The sequence below is a fragment of the Miniopterus natalensis genome, chromosome 14, assembly GCF_054644295.1.
Source record: "Miniopterus natalensis isolate mMinNat1 chromosome 14, mMinNat1.hap1, whole genome shotgun sequence".
Classification (NCBI taxonomy): Eukaryota; Metazoa; Chordata; class Mammalia; order Chiroptera; family Miniopteridae; genus Miniopterus; species Miniopterus natalensis.
In genome coordinates this window covers 33,273,255-33,290,505 of record NC_142094.1, presented here as the reverse complement: position 1 = coordinate 33,290,505, position 17,251 = coordinate 33,273,255, and the positions used below count along the sequence as shown (strand labels likewise).

Below are 17,251 nucleotides of genomic sequence, written 5' to 3'. Positions count from 1 at the left end.
TAGAAAAGGTTTCTCGGAGGAAGCAACAGTTGAGCTTGGCCCTTAAGAGGCGCTGTCGCCTGTGTCAAAATAACCAGGCAAAGTCAAGTCCAGTCCAAAATGTCACAGTCCACATACTTTACTGGAAAGAAACCCCTTCATTAGTCTCATGCATGAGCCTGGTGCTTGAGTGTAGACGTTCTTGGTCATGGCTGAACTCTGGAATCTCTTGGAAAACTAACAATTACTGGGACACAGCAGTAGGGGATCTAATTTAATATTTTTAGGAGAAGGCCTAGGCATCGGGACTCTTAAAACCTGCTTGGTGATAGTAATGAGCAGCTTAGTTTGGAAGCTGTAAGGCTCTCTTGTGGTTTCCCATCCCGTAGATGATTAGAAGGATATCTGATTCCCTCCTGGACACGTGGACAGTGTGTATCCTCAGGCATCTCTCCTGCAAGAAATTACTCCAAGTTAAACCTACTCTTCCAGCTATATCCTCTCACCATCTACTGAATCACATTCATTTTTAAGAAAATATTCATGTATTCAAAAAATTCTTGAGAAGCTATATGTATGTCTGGCTCCAAGTCTTTCTAACTGAATTCTCTTCTTTACTCCCAGTCTGGACTGCAAACTCACAAAAGGCATGTTTTAATCATCTGTGTATGTCCATTTCCTAGTATGGTACCTAACCCATTTATGTGATTCCTTATTAAAATGGAACTAATTTGGGGCATGGCATATTGGGATAGTGCTAGTAACCTGATACTTAAGGTTGAGAGAAATCAGATCTAACAATTTGGCTGCAAGGAAAGAAACAAGAGAACTAAAAAAAGGTCAGCCGTGGGGGTAGGAGGTGACCATTTAAAACCATCTGGCCCGCATGCCTCAGCTACCACACAGGGCATGGCCAGGCTGTGGCTCAGGACAATAATAGATGTGAGTAACGGTGAACCCAGGTCAGTTACAATAGGTAAATATGTCCCACACGTTGTTTAAAGGTAAAGTGGATAGTACAGTATAAATGCTTTTTAACCAAATTAGTTAAAATAGGAAAAGGAATTAGATGGAAATTTTGCTTATTTGGGACACATACATGATTATGTAATGATGCTAGGTAAATCATATATTATATATTATGCTATAGTCTCCATTTCATTTTCTACATGCATTTGCCACCAGAGGAAATATTTTACTATAGCCTATAAGGTGATAAGTCAGACTCATTTAATCTTAAACAAAAATGTGCCTATTCCCTTCAACATAATTGATCCACATGGAACCAAGTAGGGAAATAGAATAATATTTATATGAAAATATAATAATATTTATATAAAAACAACAACAAGTTTCTTTTGAGGACATTTATTTCAAAGCTATTGCCTATGAATTTTTCCTCTAGGCTTGGAAATAACTAGTTTCCAGTTTTGAATGCTTGTAAACTCCTAAGAACCTATAAGAAATACCTTGGTATCCCATCTAAAGCTTTTGAGAAGTAAAATAATTGAGGAATGTGCTTAGCATTGTGGCAGCTACATCATTATTCTGCAGCTGTTAGAGATAGCTAAATGATTATTTTTAGTCTTGATCTCTCATCTGAAAAATGGAAATACTAATGATGTTTTTATTAAGTACCCAAAGAACTTCTTGTAATAATCCAGGTTAATATATATAAAAGTTCTTTGTAAGTTATAATGTGTTAGTAATACTAATATATTAACTATTTTGCAAAACTGAAAGTATTACTCTAGCAAGTTTATTTGTGTTTTAAAATTAGTACACAATATTACAGATTCAAGTTAATGCAATTTAATACATTTTTGTTGAGCCCCTTCTTTAGCAGAAGGCATTTAGCAGAAGGCATTTAGCAGAAGGTGGCTGTAGCTGGGGATGGAAGCTAAAAATATTTGGGTCTGTTCTGCTTTGAGCATAAGATAGACATGTAAACAATGACTGAGAGCAAAAGGTGGAAAGGCTAGGCTGCAATTGGGGGTCAAAGGTGTTCTATGGTAAAGAAGGCCCTCTATTTAGAGGGTCAAGGGAGAGCTTATTAGACAACTGGATTTTATACGTAGAGATGGTAGAGAAAGGACATTCCAGGCTGAGGGAATCGCAGATGCAAAGTGTACAAGTGAGAAGGGAGAGAGCTAAGGCCCTGGAGTGGCTGGAGTGTAGAGGGAGGGGGTTATTTAAACCAGTGCCAGATCCCAGAGGGTCTTATAGTCCACAGCAAGGAGCTTGAGTGTTATGCGACGGAGAAGGTTGAGCTACTTAAGTTTTGAGCCATGAAATGGTAGGATTACAGCAGTGTTTTAGGAATCAATGTCTAATGATAAAATTGAGTACTTGGCAATAAAATTGAAGACTTCGAACTCTTTGTGTCTGAGTAGCTTTCCTGGGATTATTACTACCAACATGTTCTTTTCTTCCTTTGGAGTAAGAGGAAGTCAAGCTGTGAGCATAGGCTTCACAGGCAAAATTGGATTCAAACCCTGCTTCTAAAGCTTAATTGTTTGGTGATCTTGGAAACCACTCACCCTGTCCAAGCTTCCATTTTGTTCTAGTAAAATGGAGATAATAAGACTTTAGTGAGTCATTGTATTAATTGAGATATCCTTAGCACATTGTCTAGCATGTAGTAGACCTCAAATTAATAGTAGCTATTATTTTTTATGATGTGAGTTAGCATCAGAGTGTAAAAGTGAGTCTTTATAGTTATAAAATATTAAATTACATTGTGGTCAGGAGAATTAGTGAAATTTCAACTGAAACCCCTTTTTGTCCATTGCTGGAAATTGACAAATAAACCTTCTGGAAGGCAGCCTCGACCCCTGTGGTCCTATTTAAATGCAAGCGAGTTAACCACCAGGGTTTCCCTAGCAACCATGCTCTGTGAATCCATGCCCACAACACTGTCTGAGTTGAACATACTCCACGAAGTAGGTAAAGAGCCCTCTGAATGTTGGGACAAAGGTCCTTGCTTTCCTTTTTAGGATTGGATATCTGCAGAAATGCCATGATGTAGCCTGTGGGTGCAGGAGGTTGAAGGTAGCGGCAGGAAGGCAGGTCCTGATCAATGTTTAAGGGTAGCTGGTGGCCAGGGTGTCATTGCCTTGTTGACTTTTACCACAGTTAAGATATGGGCTTCACCCTGGCAGGAAAAGAAACCGGATATTATATCTATATCCAGCATATTTTTAATACTCCAGATTTTAGTATAATATACTAGTATTGCCCGAGACTGACACATGATCCAAATGCCAGCCTTGTACTTTGGGAGTGTGTAGACCTACACACTCATTTAGATGCATGACTGTAAAGCAAACATCTCATATCCAGAGACCCACACTTCTCCACTCCTGATATCCAGGCACAATCAGAAGCAAACACTTCTGTGAGAAGTTGTCCTTTTATTTAAAGCCAAGGAAAGTGGCTCAAAGTATAACAGATTCAGATCCCCAAGCTGATAAAATATTGTGATAACAGCACATCTCTCTCTAGTGACCAAATAGGTTAGCACCTGCAGAGCCGTGATCACCCTCAGGGTTGTGATCTCTGATTGTTACCTGTGTTTGCTCTGACTCTTCTCTTTCCCTGTTTCATCCCTAAGTGCCCCTTTAATGCTGTTCCCTCTTCAGCTATGTTCATTTCGCTTTTTTCTCGAGTCTCTTAGAGAGTCTGCCTGGGTCTGAAAAGTAAACTGAGGGAGACAGATTAACAAGAGAAAAATATACAAACCTATTCAATATAAGCTTTACACGGTACAGAAGCGTTCCTTAGGAAATGCAGACCAAAGAAACGGTTAAACCTGAGTACTTTGTGCTAGGCTTAGTGCTAGGCTAAAATAGACAGTGTGTAGAAATATCTTAGGTCAAGGAGTATTATGTAAGCATAGTAAATGGGGGTGTAGCAGGTGTAGCAAGGCCTGCTTGTTCTGATTCCTCTTGGCCCCATTTGTCTTGAGACTGAAGAATGCCCTTTTCTCAGGGTGTAGGGAAGCACCTCTCACATAAGGTTTTATAAACTGTTTCAGTGGACACAGGCGGGGGAAGGTCAGAGTAACTTTTCTGCTTCTGCTGTTTCCTCAAACTCTTTCTGCTTAAAATAGTCAATATGCCAAGGTGCCATGTTTAGGGGTAGCGTGTCCTGAACCCCGTCAGCTACTTAGCTGTTCCCATCAAGGACCTCTGGCCTAGCAGACAGTCTGTCTTCCAGTTTTGTGCAGTTTTAGTTACTCTATTTTCTTGATTCTATCATTACAACTATTATTACCAGTAGTGATGTTCATTGTGAATTCAGAAACCTTAAAATATGTGTGAAACAGAAGCTGGTGGGGGGGTGTGAAGGTGGAGAAGTGTTTCTGGGGCTTCTGTTCCATGTGTTTGCACAAGTTGCTAACACCCTGAGATGCTGGTAGAATACCAGTGAGGAAAAGAGTTTGGCCAGGAGCACCCTGAATGCTGCCCCAGCTCATTCCTGGGGCCCCTAAACCTCCCCATGATCCAGGAGGCTCCTGAGGATCCTGTTCCAGCCCTAATTCTTTCTGGTTGGTTAGTGCCTTTTAAGTATTAGTTGTTAAATATTTTTTGTATCACTTTGGTTCTTACTTTCGGTAAACACGCTCATTCACATTCAGGGAGCAGCCTTTCTGCCTTGGTCTCATGCCCTTGAGAAGCACCGCGGCCTCAGCCCAGCGCACCGTCTCTGGGTGGCTCTGCGGCATGTTGCGGAATCAGAGCGGGGGCAGGATCATAAATGATTCTGTAACCTCAGCTCTGAACAAGGCCGCTCTCCAACCAGTCTAGACAGCAATAAAACACCTTTGAGGCGAGAACTGCCTCCTCCAGTGTATAAGGAGCCTTTTCCCCCTTCATGTAATCTAAATTTTCCTTGCTTTCTCTCCCTTCTGGTCCTCAGTGACTCAATTAAACTAAAATAGTGTTCTCTCAAAAAGAAATGTGAAATGTTTATTTTAAAGAAGGAAAATATTGAGAGAGTTCAACATACTTTTGACTCACGACTATCTATATTTGTTATACAGTTCATGAGAAACTGCGATTAATCTGTTTTTCTTTTTTTGAGTATTATTTTATTTGAAACTTCAAAACATATTTATGCTTCAGATGGTGACTCTGAGACACTAAATTGCATGCTTCCCTGTAACACATTTTATTATCTATCAGGGCAAATAATTTTCAAGTTCTGCTGAAGCTAATTGCCTTTATAGATCAAATTGTTGAATGTGAGTTATCGTGTAATTATGTGGAATGGGAACGCCTGCTCGTCTACTCTATAAACAGTTTTATTCTGTTGTGAAACTAATAGATCTGAAATGAACTAATCTTTTTAAAGATTTTTGGCATTTTGTGTGCCTGCTTGACGTCATTCGCAGTCATTATATTATATCACGTAAAAAAGTCTCTGAAAGTAAAAACAGAGATTGGAAATCCACTTGGAAAATCAGGCCATCGAAGAGCTCAGTTAAACATCACATAAAACCCAAGCATTTACGGAATTTCAGCTCAGGCTTTCCCCTCCTCTGTCTAATATTCATGGTCCAGGGAGCCACAGCTGGGTCAACAGCTGTCTTTGAACAATAAATTCTGAAGCTGTTCAAGTGGCTTAAAGTATAAGGTGTGATCTGACCACCAAAGACAAAAAGGCCTCAAAAATGTTTGAAATTCAGTGGTGGGGGGGGGGGGGGGGGACCAGAATTCAGTATCAGTTGACCAATATCCCCTATAGTTTTATTGCACTATGAGAAGTGTTAGTTTGTTAAGAACCCTGAGTACTTGGACGTACAGCAACGCAAATGTGAATGATTGCACTCTGTCCTCCAGCGGGACAGATGGGTGGGAGGCTGAGGGGAGGGGACCCAAAAGCCAGGTGAGGGACCAAAGTGGTGAACTGAGTCAGTGTCACTTACTTAAATGGAGGTTACACACCCTTTTAAGAAAGAGCCAGTATTTTCAAATTATACATACCTTTCAAAAGTGAAATAACATCCAATACTAATGTTTTTATTAATGATAAAATTTCTAAAGGTGGTTTCATGTAGAGATAAGGATACTTCCGTGTTCTGAAGATGTCATAAGTTTTGTAAAGAAAGAAAGATACTTATTTCTTCAAACTAGTATTTATGTAGTGAAGGATACATTTTACATTGGGGCCTAGTATGCACATAGATATTCACACACATACACACCACACACACACACACACAACTTTTATAAATTATATTTATCCTTACTGTGTTTAATACTTTTGATATTTTCTGTTTTATTACATTTAAAATACTGCTTGTGATTCACTAAACAGATTTTATGATGTCTTTAACGGATTACACTAAGCAAGGGACACAGCAGTTGGGATGATGGCTTTTCTTAGTTTCTTGGACCCTAGGAAGATGCAAAGTGGCCAGTAATTCCTTTTCATCATGGGACTAAAGTCCCATTTGTTCCCTGGAGAAGCTACATCTGGGCTCACTGCACTGCACAGGATCTTGAGCCTGACTCTCGGGCAGCCTATCAGCTTGATACATTCTGGTATAAGTCATAAATTAATTTTCTAAGATAAGGTTACACAGTCCCAGGACTTTGTGTCCTAGGGATTTTACACTTATCCTTGTCAAGGCAAAGGTGACTTCCCGGTCAGGGTGTCATTGGGTTCTGACCATACATTTCTGGTCAGGACATGGCTTAGACCTGCCCGATATTCTGTTTCCAGGATGTCTGTCTTATCCATGCAGTCAGGCTGTTATAGAGCTTGGGTTAGAGAGTCAACTGTGGAGATAGTGATGGGCAACTGGGCTTGGCAGATGTCTTAAAGGGAGAGGCCTTTCTAATGGGTTGACTGGGGCAATGCCAGAAAGACAAAGATTAAGGATTGCTTCTTTCATGCAGTTAAGATTCTTGACTTCCTGTGCTGTTCCAGGCCCTGTGTTAGACACTGAGGATATCATAGGGAACAAAACTAGGCACAATCCTTGCCTTCAGTAGAGCTTAAAATCTGCTGGGAAACATCATTAAAATGATCATATGAATAAATACATAACTCTAAGCTCAGAAAAAGGCAATGAAATAAAGCTATGTGGTATTGTAAAATCATATAATGGAGACATCTAATTTAGCCAGGGTGAGGGGCCTGAGGGTGGGAGAATATGCCCTGTCAGGGAAGGCTAAGATCTGAGAGAGAAGTAGGATGTAACGAGGCAAGACACAGAGGGTGTGTGTGCAGCAGCGGGAGTGCTTAGGCCTGGAGGTGAGAAGGGAGTGTGGCATAGTTGAGAAACGGACCTAAAGGTGGCCAGAGGGGCTGAACAGCAAAGCAGGGGAGAGCGATAAGAGGTTGAAAAGGGTGGCATTGAACACACTAACTGCAGTCTTGTAGGCTGTGTTAAGTTTAGCTTTTATCCTAATAACTATGAAAGCCTTTAAAGGAACCTAAGAGTTGCTAAGGTTTCTTCCCATTGTAAATTCTGTGTTTTTCTTTTATTTAATTTGAAATAAGAAAATGGTAATGCTTCAAAGTGACCTTCAAAAAACAGTGAAACTGCTGGCATTTGAGTAACATAATTATAGAGACTCTTGAAGAATCAGCATGCGTGATCATCTCCCCCTCAGGTGTAAGTGAACGTTTCAGGGTAGCACAGTCATTATGACCCTATAATACCATCAACATTATCTTTCCCAGGCTTGGACTGCTTTTGCCCATTGTTCCATAGGCTCTTCTCTGGACCCCTGAGTTTTATGAGCTTATGCAGCATGGAAATATGAACAGTGAATACATGTATAGGTTTGCTAAAATAACTGATATGGTAATTGTGAGTATCAAGTTATACAACCATATCATAGGATGTTAAGAAGGTGATCAGATAATTTGCATGAGTTAATAAACAGAGTATGGATATTCCTGTCAAACTTTCTACTCTCTGGGATGAAGGAACTAAAATCACGAAAGAGCCAGCTGGTCTGAACATGAGGGAAGCCCACTGTCCTCTTGGCATGCCCTGGACCCTCATGAGAAGCTAATGTGCAACAGAGCTGTGAGGACAGGAGGGAGTCCAGGGTCTGGTGCCATGATTTAACCCCCGGATTTCTAGATATGCTAAGAAAATTATGGCTATTCTTCATGTCAAGTATTAATGAAAGGCAATTTTAAGAGTAAAAAGACTAAAGTATTCAGAAACATGATATTGAAGTTCAAGACAAATCACAGCCAAGGCACATGCAAACCATGCCATCTCTTTCCTAAGGAGTGTACAAAGTCATATTTCCTTTCCCTAAATATGGCTCCCTTGCTAAGCTGCAGAGAAGGATAAGCAGATGGCACCGTTCTCATTTCCCTGTTATACCTCCTGACCCAGCAATACATTTCCTCCCACTTCTTATAGAAATTACTTTTGCCTGTTTCAGGAATTATCTTAACCCTGGGAATGAACCTAGTGACTGTGTCGGGGTCAGAATACTGACACACTGACTGTGATCGTCTTCTTGCAGTCTTACTTAGCTCCTCATTTGGTAGTTTATGAGCTCACAGATGCTGGACCAGACTTCAGTCCATAAAATTAAGACATTCTGTTTGACAGAGCTAAATCAAAATTGCTGAAGCAAGGACAGTAAAGCATGAAGCTGTCCCTTAAAAATTAACTGGAGCCATCAAACCCACACTAAAAGTCAACATGCCTTCAAAATGAAGATCTTTCGATGCCACAGTAATTTCTCAGAAAAAAAAAGGTTATTGTTATGAGAATACTAAAGCTAAATGAGAGCAACAAATAAAATAATACAGATGACCAGTTTAATTAGCAGCTCTGCTGTTTTATTTTATGCTCAGTTGATGGGAGAAAAGAATATTTTCATCAAACTATTAAAATGAATAGATTTAAAGATATGAGTGTAATCATCCAGAAAAAAAAATGATATTAACAAAATACTTTTAAAAATGAGCATGATAGAAATGACTTCTCTGAAGTTATTATGTTCACTGACTATTAGTCATCCTTAAACCATGATGGATTCTAGCTTTGTGTAAAACTCCATGAGGAGGAATGCATCCTTGGGGAGCTGATATTGGAAGAGGTTGAGTTGTTTGGTGAATTGTTTCTTCCTTAATGTGTTTTTTTCCTGCTGCTGTTTCTGTTTTTCAGACCCACTATGAAAATGGGGAATATATCATCAGGCAAGGTGCAAGAGGGGACACCTTCTTTATCATCAGCAAAGGAAAGGTAAGCGCTGGAGCAGCACAGGTGCAGGGTTCTGGGCTACACCAGAGATTCCACTTTCTGAAGCAGAAAGAGGAATATTTGCGAACGAATTTCCCAAAGGAAGAAAGTGTGATGTTGAAGACCGGTAAACAGTTTGTGTGCTATAATAGAATCATGATGCTAGATGCCACTGATACGTCTGCATGAATGGGAAGATTTCCATAATTAAAAGTATATGATTAAAAAGGAGAAGACTAAGGTTGATGGAAAAATATGTTCAACAGGAAAAAATCATCCTGTCATTATGGGCCAAAAAAGTGCTATAATGATGAAACATCTGGACTTTGAAATCAGATGGCCCAAGTTTTAATTCAGCTCTGTAACTTATTAGTTTTAGTATCCACAGGCAAGTTGCTTAACACTCTGAGGGCAATAAGAATATAAATATGTGTATGTTTATACACATATAAACATACGGTTATATGATTGTATCTTCCTAAAGAAATATTGAATGAATTCTAAAAACTCTTAAAATTATAAATTATAGGGCAATGTAAATATAAATATGAGGTAGACAAGGGATATGAGCAAAACATGTTTTATTCCTTACTATATTATTTTAATTTTTTAAATTTTTTAATATTATGAGTCTATTATAGTTTTTATTTAAAAACTAAATAAGAAAATAAATGAATTGGAAAACAAGGGCTTATGTAGATTAATACTCTGGTATTATATTGCTAAACATACCTTAAATTTCTTCCAACAGTAAACTCATAATCATTTTTACAGTTAAGTATTATTGCACTTTAACCTATGATTTGAACTTATTTGGCATTATTATAAGTGAACCTTAAAAATAATGTGTGTTAAGCATAAGAAGAAATGGGGAAGGATTTACATAAATTTTCATTTTTCCAATTGTTACTTAAATATAAACAAATATATTTCCTCTGATTTAGCAAATATGACTGAATCTTGTACCTTATGGCTCATATTAAAATAGAAGAGAGATTTAAGAGCCACAGTGAGCAGGATGTGTGAAAGATTATAAATCTTGTTGGATCACATTTTAGATAATCCTCTGGACTAATTTTGAATCAAGAATGTGCATTAGTCAGTGTTTTACACCAATGGTATGTCACACTAAAGTGAAGAAAATGATACTTATATTTTTATCGTACCTATTTTTTGACCGATGTCAGAAAGCCTGGGGTAGAAATAGAAGAAGTCAGGGACCAGCTTCTTCAAAGTCACCCTAAAATGACATGTCTGACATAGTTAAGGTTAAAACTACATCTTGTGTTTTCCATTCTTAGAAGATAAGAAGCATTAGCATTTGTGGCTTATATATAAATAGTTAGAGCCCACCATTTACTGTTTTACTTCTTAACATTGACTACAGAATCAGGGAAAACTGAAAATCTTCGTAGATATAAATGATTCCATTTGGTTACAGGGAGACTTTTTAGCCTCGTGATCAGGGTGTATTTTTTCTGTATTGCATCGCTAATTCTTTGCTATCAGGGAATGATATGTGTATCAGTAAAGATGGATTGCTGACAGGCTTATGCGAATACCCTATTACTGCACATTCCCAGCACTGCCTAAAGGAAGCTGTGTTTGTAACCAGTTTCAGTGGAAGACAGGTGCATTAGTGGTGCTGTTTTATGAGTTTCATAACAAGCCTAAATACAAATAGCATGCAATTACACCACAGAAATACTCATCAAACTAAACAAGTTACAGAAGAATATGTGATATATGATATTATTTATATAAATAATATCATATATCACAGGCAAAGTATTTGCTATTCAAAACCAGGCAAGTATTTGCTATTTATATATATATATATATAAAATTCAAAGATAGGCAAATATATGTTATTTATGCATGGACTGAGGTGTGCATGTGTGTGTGAGTGCACATGTGCACACACATTTAGTCAGAAACGTGAGAAAAGGTATCATGAACAGAAAGCCCACCACACATATTTGTGGGAGGAGGGTAGGACACGTGATGGAGATTCTAATTTACTGCTGTGTTACACAGATGTTTCAATTGTCAAATCAGACTCATAGCAATCATAGATTTTACCCACCTGTATTTGACTAGTAATTCAAAGATCGTAGACAAACTTCAAGCTCAGAAAAAAATGCTTTCCTTGTATATGCCCCAAACTATCATTTAAAGATCTTTAAAGTGTGCTTCTGAATTAGGAGACATTTTGGTTTTGGAAAAATAGCACTAGTTTTTGCACAGTATGTGCAGAACATTATTTGAAAAGGTAGCTGCTTGGGGAGGGACTCTTCAGTGTTATAATCTATTAATCACATAGGTAGGAAAATGCTTTGGTTTGGAGACTCCTCAGGTAGGAAAATGTTTGCCTGACTAACCCTTATTCTCAGCTGGTTCTGCCCCACAAGTCTAGATTTCTTTATAATAAACATTGCTTTGTTTATAAAACCCATTGAGCCTGTACTAAAACATTTTATTTTTCTTTTAAATTGTTTTTGGTTAAATGTGTTGGTTAAGCACATTCCTATTGTTTATTGAAGATTTTGGTATTAAAGATTAGTTTTATCTCTTCCATTTAGAATATCTAATTCTTAATTTGATTCTTATTTTAAAAATTATATATAGTTTTACAAAATAGTTTTTAAAATATAAATTACAAGACCACACATATATCTTATAGAAAATTGATATATACATAAGTTTAAAAAAAAATAAAAATATACTCTTTTTTTTACCTATTTAGAACTAAAAGTACTTCATGTTCTAAATAGCATTTTATGGCAACAATAAAAGAGAAATGGTAGTGATGAGATAATTATTTTATAATCAAACATGGAATTTCTGAAATAGAAAGTGAGAGAAATAGAAGAAAGGGGGAAATATAGAAAAAGCAACTGGCTTTATTGGGTACTTACTATTAAGAGGATGCTTTTGATAGATTTTTCTTGTTTAATTCATATACCACACACACCCTCTATGATAAGCCCCTCGGTATTGGACAAGGTGGACAGGTAACATGGGTTCAAACAGACTAAATATTATCTTTAAGTCTCCATAGCTAGTTTATTTTTACAAAATTGTGGATCATAATGTACTTTGTGGTTTAAATGAAAATGATAAATATACAGGCCAAAGGGCTGTCTCTCTCTATTTAACTTTCTCTACTCTGAAATTTCTTCAGAATTAAAGATGCAAATGTCCATGATTGGTGTCCATTCGTATTTAGAATGATTCGTTATGCATAAAAGAAAAATGTGGAAATTACAACCTTAAAGGTTAGCTTTATTCATGCTCTTTGAGCTGCTTAATTTTTCACGTTATATTTTTATCCATTTAGATTTCTCCTCACATTTGTCATGTAAGCAGAAAGTGGTTTATTCTGTAAATAGCCCACTTTTTATGTGTTAGTGCATTTCAGTAACATCTTTTTAAAGAGCATTTCAAAATACACTGAAGTTTCTCCATGGCCTGCAAAATTCTGCCATTTTGAATTTAATATATTTTAGTAGCAAATGGCAAGTGTATGGTTCTATAATACATCCTTAGATCTAATTTTGAATCAATGACTTTAATGTATAATATAGTATTCCTTAGTCCTTGACTTTTTTTAACAGCTAGGTGGGGGGGATAGAAATAGTTCTGTTGAATAGCCTCATTGTGCAGATGAGAAAACTGAGATTCAGAAAGTTAACAATATATCAGTGTTTGTAAAAGATTGGTCTGCAGAATATGTACATCTAAACCACCTACATTAAAATTTTGAAATTCAGATTTCTAAGTTCTGCTAAATCAGAACCTTAGGAACTTTTATTTTAAATACCTTCCTACACACACACACACACACACACACACACACACACACACACACACACACACACACACACACACACACATTGGAGAATCACTGGGCTAGTGTATTTCCATCCATACCTATAAAAGCCTCGTAAACATGCAAATAAGCGTCTCTCTGATATAGCTCAGTGTAAGTAAGATTGTTCAAAACCGCGTTCCCGTGGTTTCGAAACACTTTGTGGAGGAGTATTCAAACGGATCAGTGGAGAATAATAATTGAATTCCCTCCACCTTTCACAGACCTTATTAATACTTATAAAAATTCTGGTCTTTGACATCCAATCTCTAAATTTAAAAAACCTAAAGCATAATCATTTTAAATGTGTTTAAGTGTCTGGCATTGTCTCAGGAAATTAGTTTTTCTACTTCATTTTCCAGACATATGTATTTTAACTGCTGCTTAAACTTTCTGGGTGGCACATAGCCAGCATTAGGAATATTAGTAGAGCTGAAGGGGGAGTGAATTAACGCAAAGGTAAAACATATTGCATTGTTGGCCTTCTGTGGACTACAACTCAAGTCACAAGTTCTATATGGGCCAAGATAACTTGTTAGTAAGGAAGCTTTTCTGTTCAATTTATACCTCTTTATTATATGCTTATTCTAAATTGTAGAGACTGCCAAAGAAATATCCATTTCTTTCAAGATCATATCATTTGTTATGATTTTTAAAGGGCATATTTGTAATTTCCATATCTTTTAAATAAGATATCCTGGTGAATGTGGATTGTAAGGACATGAAGACTATAGTCAGAGACCTACAGGAAGACTTCATAAAAATGTGACTGGCCTGCCAATGAAGGCTGGATTTTTCTTTTTTAAATCCTCACCCAAGGATATGGTTTTATTGGTCTTAGAGAGAGGAAGGGAGAGAGGAGAGAGAAACATCGATTGGTTGCCTTCTGTATGTGCCCCAACTGGGAACCAAACCCGCAACCTTTTGGTGTCCAGGATGATGCTCTAACCAACTAAGTCACCCAGTTAAGAAACTGGGTTTTCTTAAAGGAGAGAATATGTCCTAGAGAAATGGGATGTCCATGTAGAAGTGTGTAGAAAGGTGTTGACTGCAGCAAAAAAAAGGAAGCACCATAAATGCCTATGTCCATGGAAATGGATAAATAAGTATATGTGCAGAGTACAAGAAGGCAATGGGTGAACTATATTTATACCTAATTGCATGGACTAATAATTAAAAGAGTATTAAGAGAACAAATGTAAGTCACAGAATGATATATACCATATTATGCTATTCATATATTTTAAAAACACATGCAGATAAATGCGTAAAAAAGGGCTGGAGGAATGGCCACTAGATTTATTATAATGGTTGCCTCATAGGACGTAGGAAATGGAAATAAAGGTTAAGGTTAAGTGAAATTCAAATTTCTGAATACTATTTCTTGAAAACAACTTGAAAGTATAAAAAAAATATTTGGAGGTCATTTCTTTGGCCCCTTTAGTGATAATATGCTTGTCTTCCTCATATAAGTGAATTCAAAACAAAATAAAAACACAAGAGACGGAATTAACATTATGAATTAGTGTTCACTGGATCATCCAGGGTGTGCGGTGGATGTAGACTCTCGCTGTTTCTCTCTGCAGGTAAACGTCACTCGTGAAGACTCCCCAAGCGAAGACCCAGTCTTTCTTAGGACTTTAGGAAAAGGAGATTGGTTTGGAGAGAAAGCCTTGCAGGGGTAAGTAGATCACATGCCACACAGTTTTTGGTCGAGTGCTACATAAATTCCTGTCTAAAGATTGAGCTCCTAACAAAACTGGCTTTTTAGTGCTGATCCTAATATCAGACTTGGACCCTTGATCATTTCTATCTGTTTCCAGCCAGCACTGTAATTTGTTTAGATAGGCTGTAGGACTGATTGGTGGTTAACTTCTGTAATAAATAATTTTTATGTGAATAGGAAAAATTCTCAGCTTTATGTTTCTTAACTGCAAGCTCTGTAAAGATAAAAGAGAGGGAGACGTCTCCGCTAAGCTTGCTTTGTACAACAGTTGCTCTCAGAATCACAGGAAGACGGTTGAACATTTTGAAATTCCCGAACCTGATTGTACAAACACTGGATGGAAGTCGGTGAAGCCTTCCTGGGGGTGTCCTCTGGCCGATGGCTGCCATTGCTGGTTAGGGTGACGGAGCTGAGGGGGACGCGGGCAGGCCCAGCTTCGCCCTGGGTGGGCTCTGACGGCTCCCTCGGAGAGGGGTGCTGCAGGAGCACTGAGATCCCACTTGTAAACTGAGTACTCGAGGCAAGCACTTGGGATTTCTTCCCATATACTATGGAAGAAAAACTCGGTTGACTTTGTACCACTCGGTATACAGAATGCATGACAAATATGACAGGTATATTTGGGTATTCTACTTCTGTTTTCTAATGAGCAACACATCTCAGTTATCAGTATTATACAGATAAAACTTTTCAGAGTTCAGTGCTACATGTATAAGCCACTCGAATAAGAAATAACCAATAAACATTTACTTTTGCATCAAATTCCAGGTGTAAGAGTGTCTACTAGAGAGGAACAGCAATAGGATCTAACACATTCCTAAAATATTTGGAACAGTTTGCTTCCATTTCAAATTATGCCTTTACTTTAAAAATTATAAGCAATTTGCTTAGACCTTAGAACTATTATAAAGAAAGTTTAAGAAGTTTTATAAATTTTATTTTTTCAGTTACAGTTTATTTTCAACATTACCATGTATTAGTTTCAGGTGTACAACACACTGCTTAGACAGTCATATACTTTACAAAATGATCTCCCCAATATTTCAAGTGCCCCCCTGGCACTATACATAGTTATTATAATATTATTGACTATATTCCCCACGCTGTACTTTACATCCCTGTGACTATTTCGTAACCACCAATTCATACTTCATAATCCCTTCACCTTAAGGAGTTTTTACTTTTTAAGCCACAATCAGTTGCTAGGTCTTATTTTCTTCCTTACTATTTCACAGCTACAGAAATGAAGTGATTTTGATAATTCAACTTTCTCAGCCCACATTATGTTATGAAAATTCAGAACTAAATGCATTTGACTTTTCTTTTACTGAGTTCATTAGGGAGAAAACATAGATCAACTTTGTGAACTTTGGTTAGGTGAAGAATTTTTTTTTTAGGTGTCATACCAAAGCATGATCTATAAAAGAAAAAAAGTGTTAAATTAGACTTCATTAAAATTAAGAATTTCTGTTCTTTGGGGAAAAACACTACTAGGAATAGGAAAAGAAAATATTTTCTCTCCACAGACTGAGATTATATTTGCAGATCATATATCTGAAAAAAGATTTGATTATAGAATAAATAACTCAAATGTCAGTAATGAGAAAAAACAAATTTTATAATGGGCAAGAAATTTGAACAGACATTTCACCAGAGAAGAGAAATTGATCACACATAGGAGCATGGGAATTTTCTCACCATGATTAGTCATTAGGGAAATGCAAATTAAAACCACAATGAAATACCACTATACATATATTAAAATGTTTAAAATTTACAAGGTTGACCATACCAAATGTTGGAGAAGATGTGGAGCAAGTGGAAGTTTCATATATTGCTGGTTGCAATGTAAAATGCTACACCACTTTGGAAAACAATTTGGCAGTTTCTTAAAAAGTTAAACATATTGCCTGCCATATGACCCAGCCATTCTATTCCTAGGTATTTACATGAAACAAAAAAGCTCATGTCCATACAAAGACTTATACACAAATGTTCATAACAGCTTTATTTATAATATACTGAAACTTCAAACACAAATGTTCATCAACAGATGAATGAGTAAACAAGTCATAGTATATTCATACAATGAAGTACTAACTAGCAATAAAAAATGAAATATTGATACACTCAACAACCTAGAGGAATATAAAAATAATTATGATTAGTGAATCAAATAGAAAGTCCACAAATATATGATTTAATTTATATAAAATCTAGAAAATAGCACTGCTCTAAGGTGACAGAAAGCAGATTACTGGTTACCTAGTCATGGCATTCGTCGGGAGACAGATTATGAATGGATACTAGGAAACTTTGGGGAAAATGGGTCTGCTCACTATCTTGAATGTAGTGATAGAATCATGAGTGTCTATAAATGTCAAAAGTTTTAAAATTTTGCACTTTAAAAACATGAGGTTTATTTAATGTCAATTTTACCTCAATAATC

General features: G+C 37.0%; 1 protein-coding gene across 2 annotated transcripts in view; it reads left to right on the top strand.

The window, feature by feature from the left end:
- The window catches only part of PRKG1 (protein kinase cGMP-dependent 1), a 949,780-nt gene that overhangs the window by 775,017 nt on the left and 157,512 nt on the right, over positions 1 to 17,251 (top strand). For both annotated transcript variants that reach the window (XM_087824419.1, XM_016220747.2), the window contains exons 6-7: positions 9,131 to 9,208; positions 14,663 to 14,757. In XM_087824419.1, the coding sequence (XP_087680545.1) occupies positions 9,131 to 9,208; positions 14,663 to 14,757 (173 nt within the window). The remainder of the gene's footprint in view (positions 1 to 9,130; positions 9,209 to 14,662; positions 14,758 to 17,251) is intronic.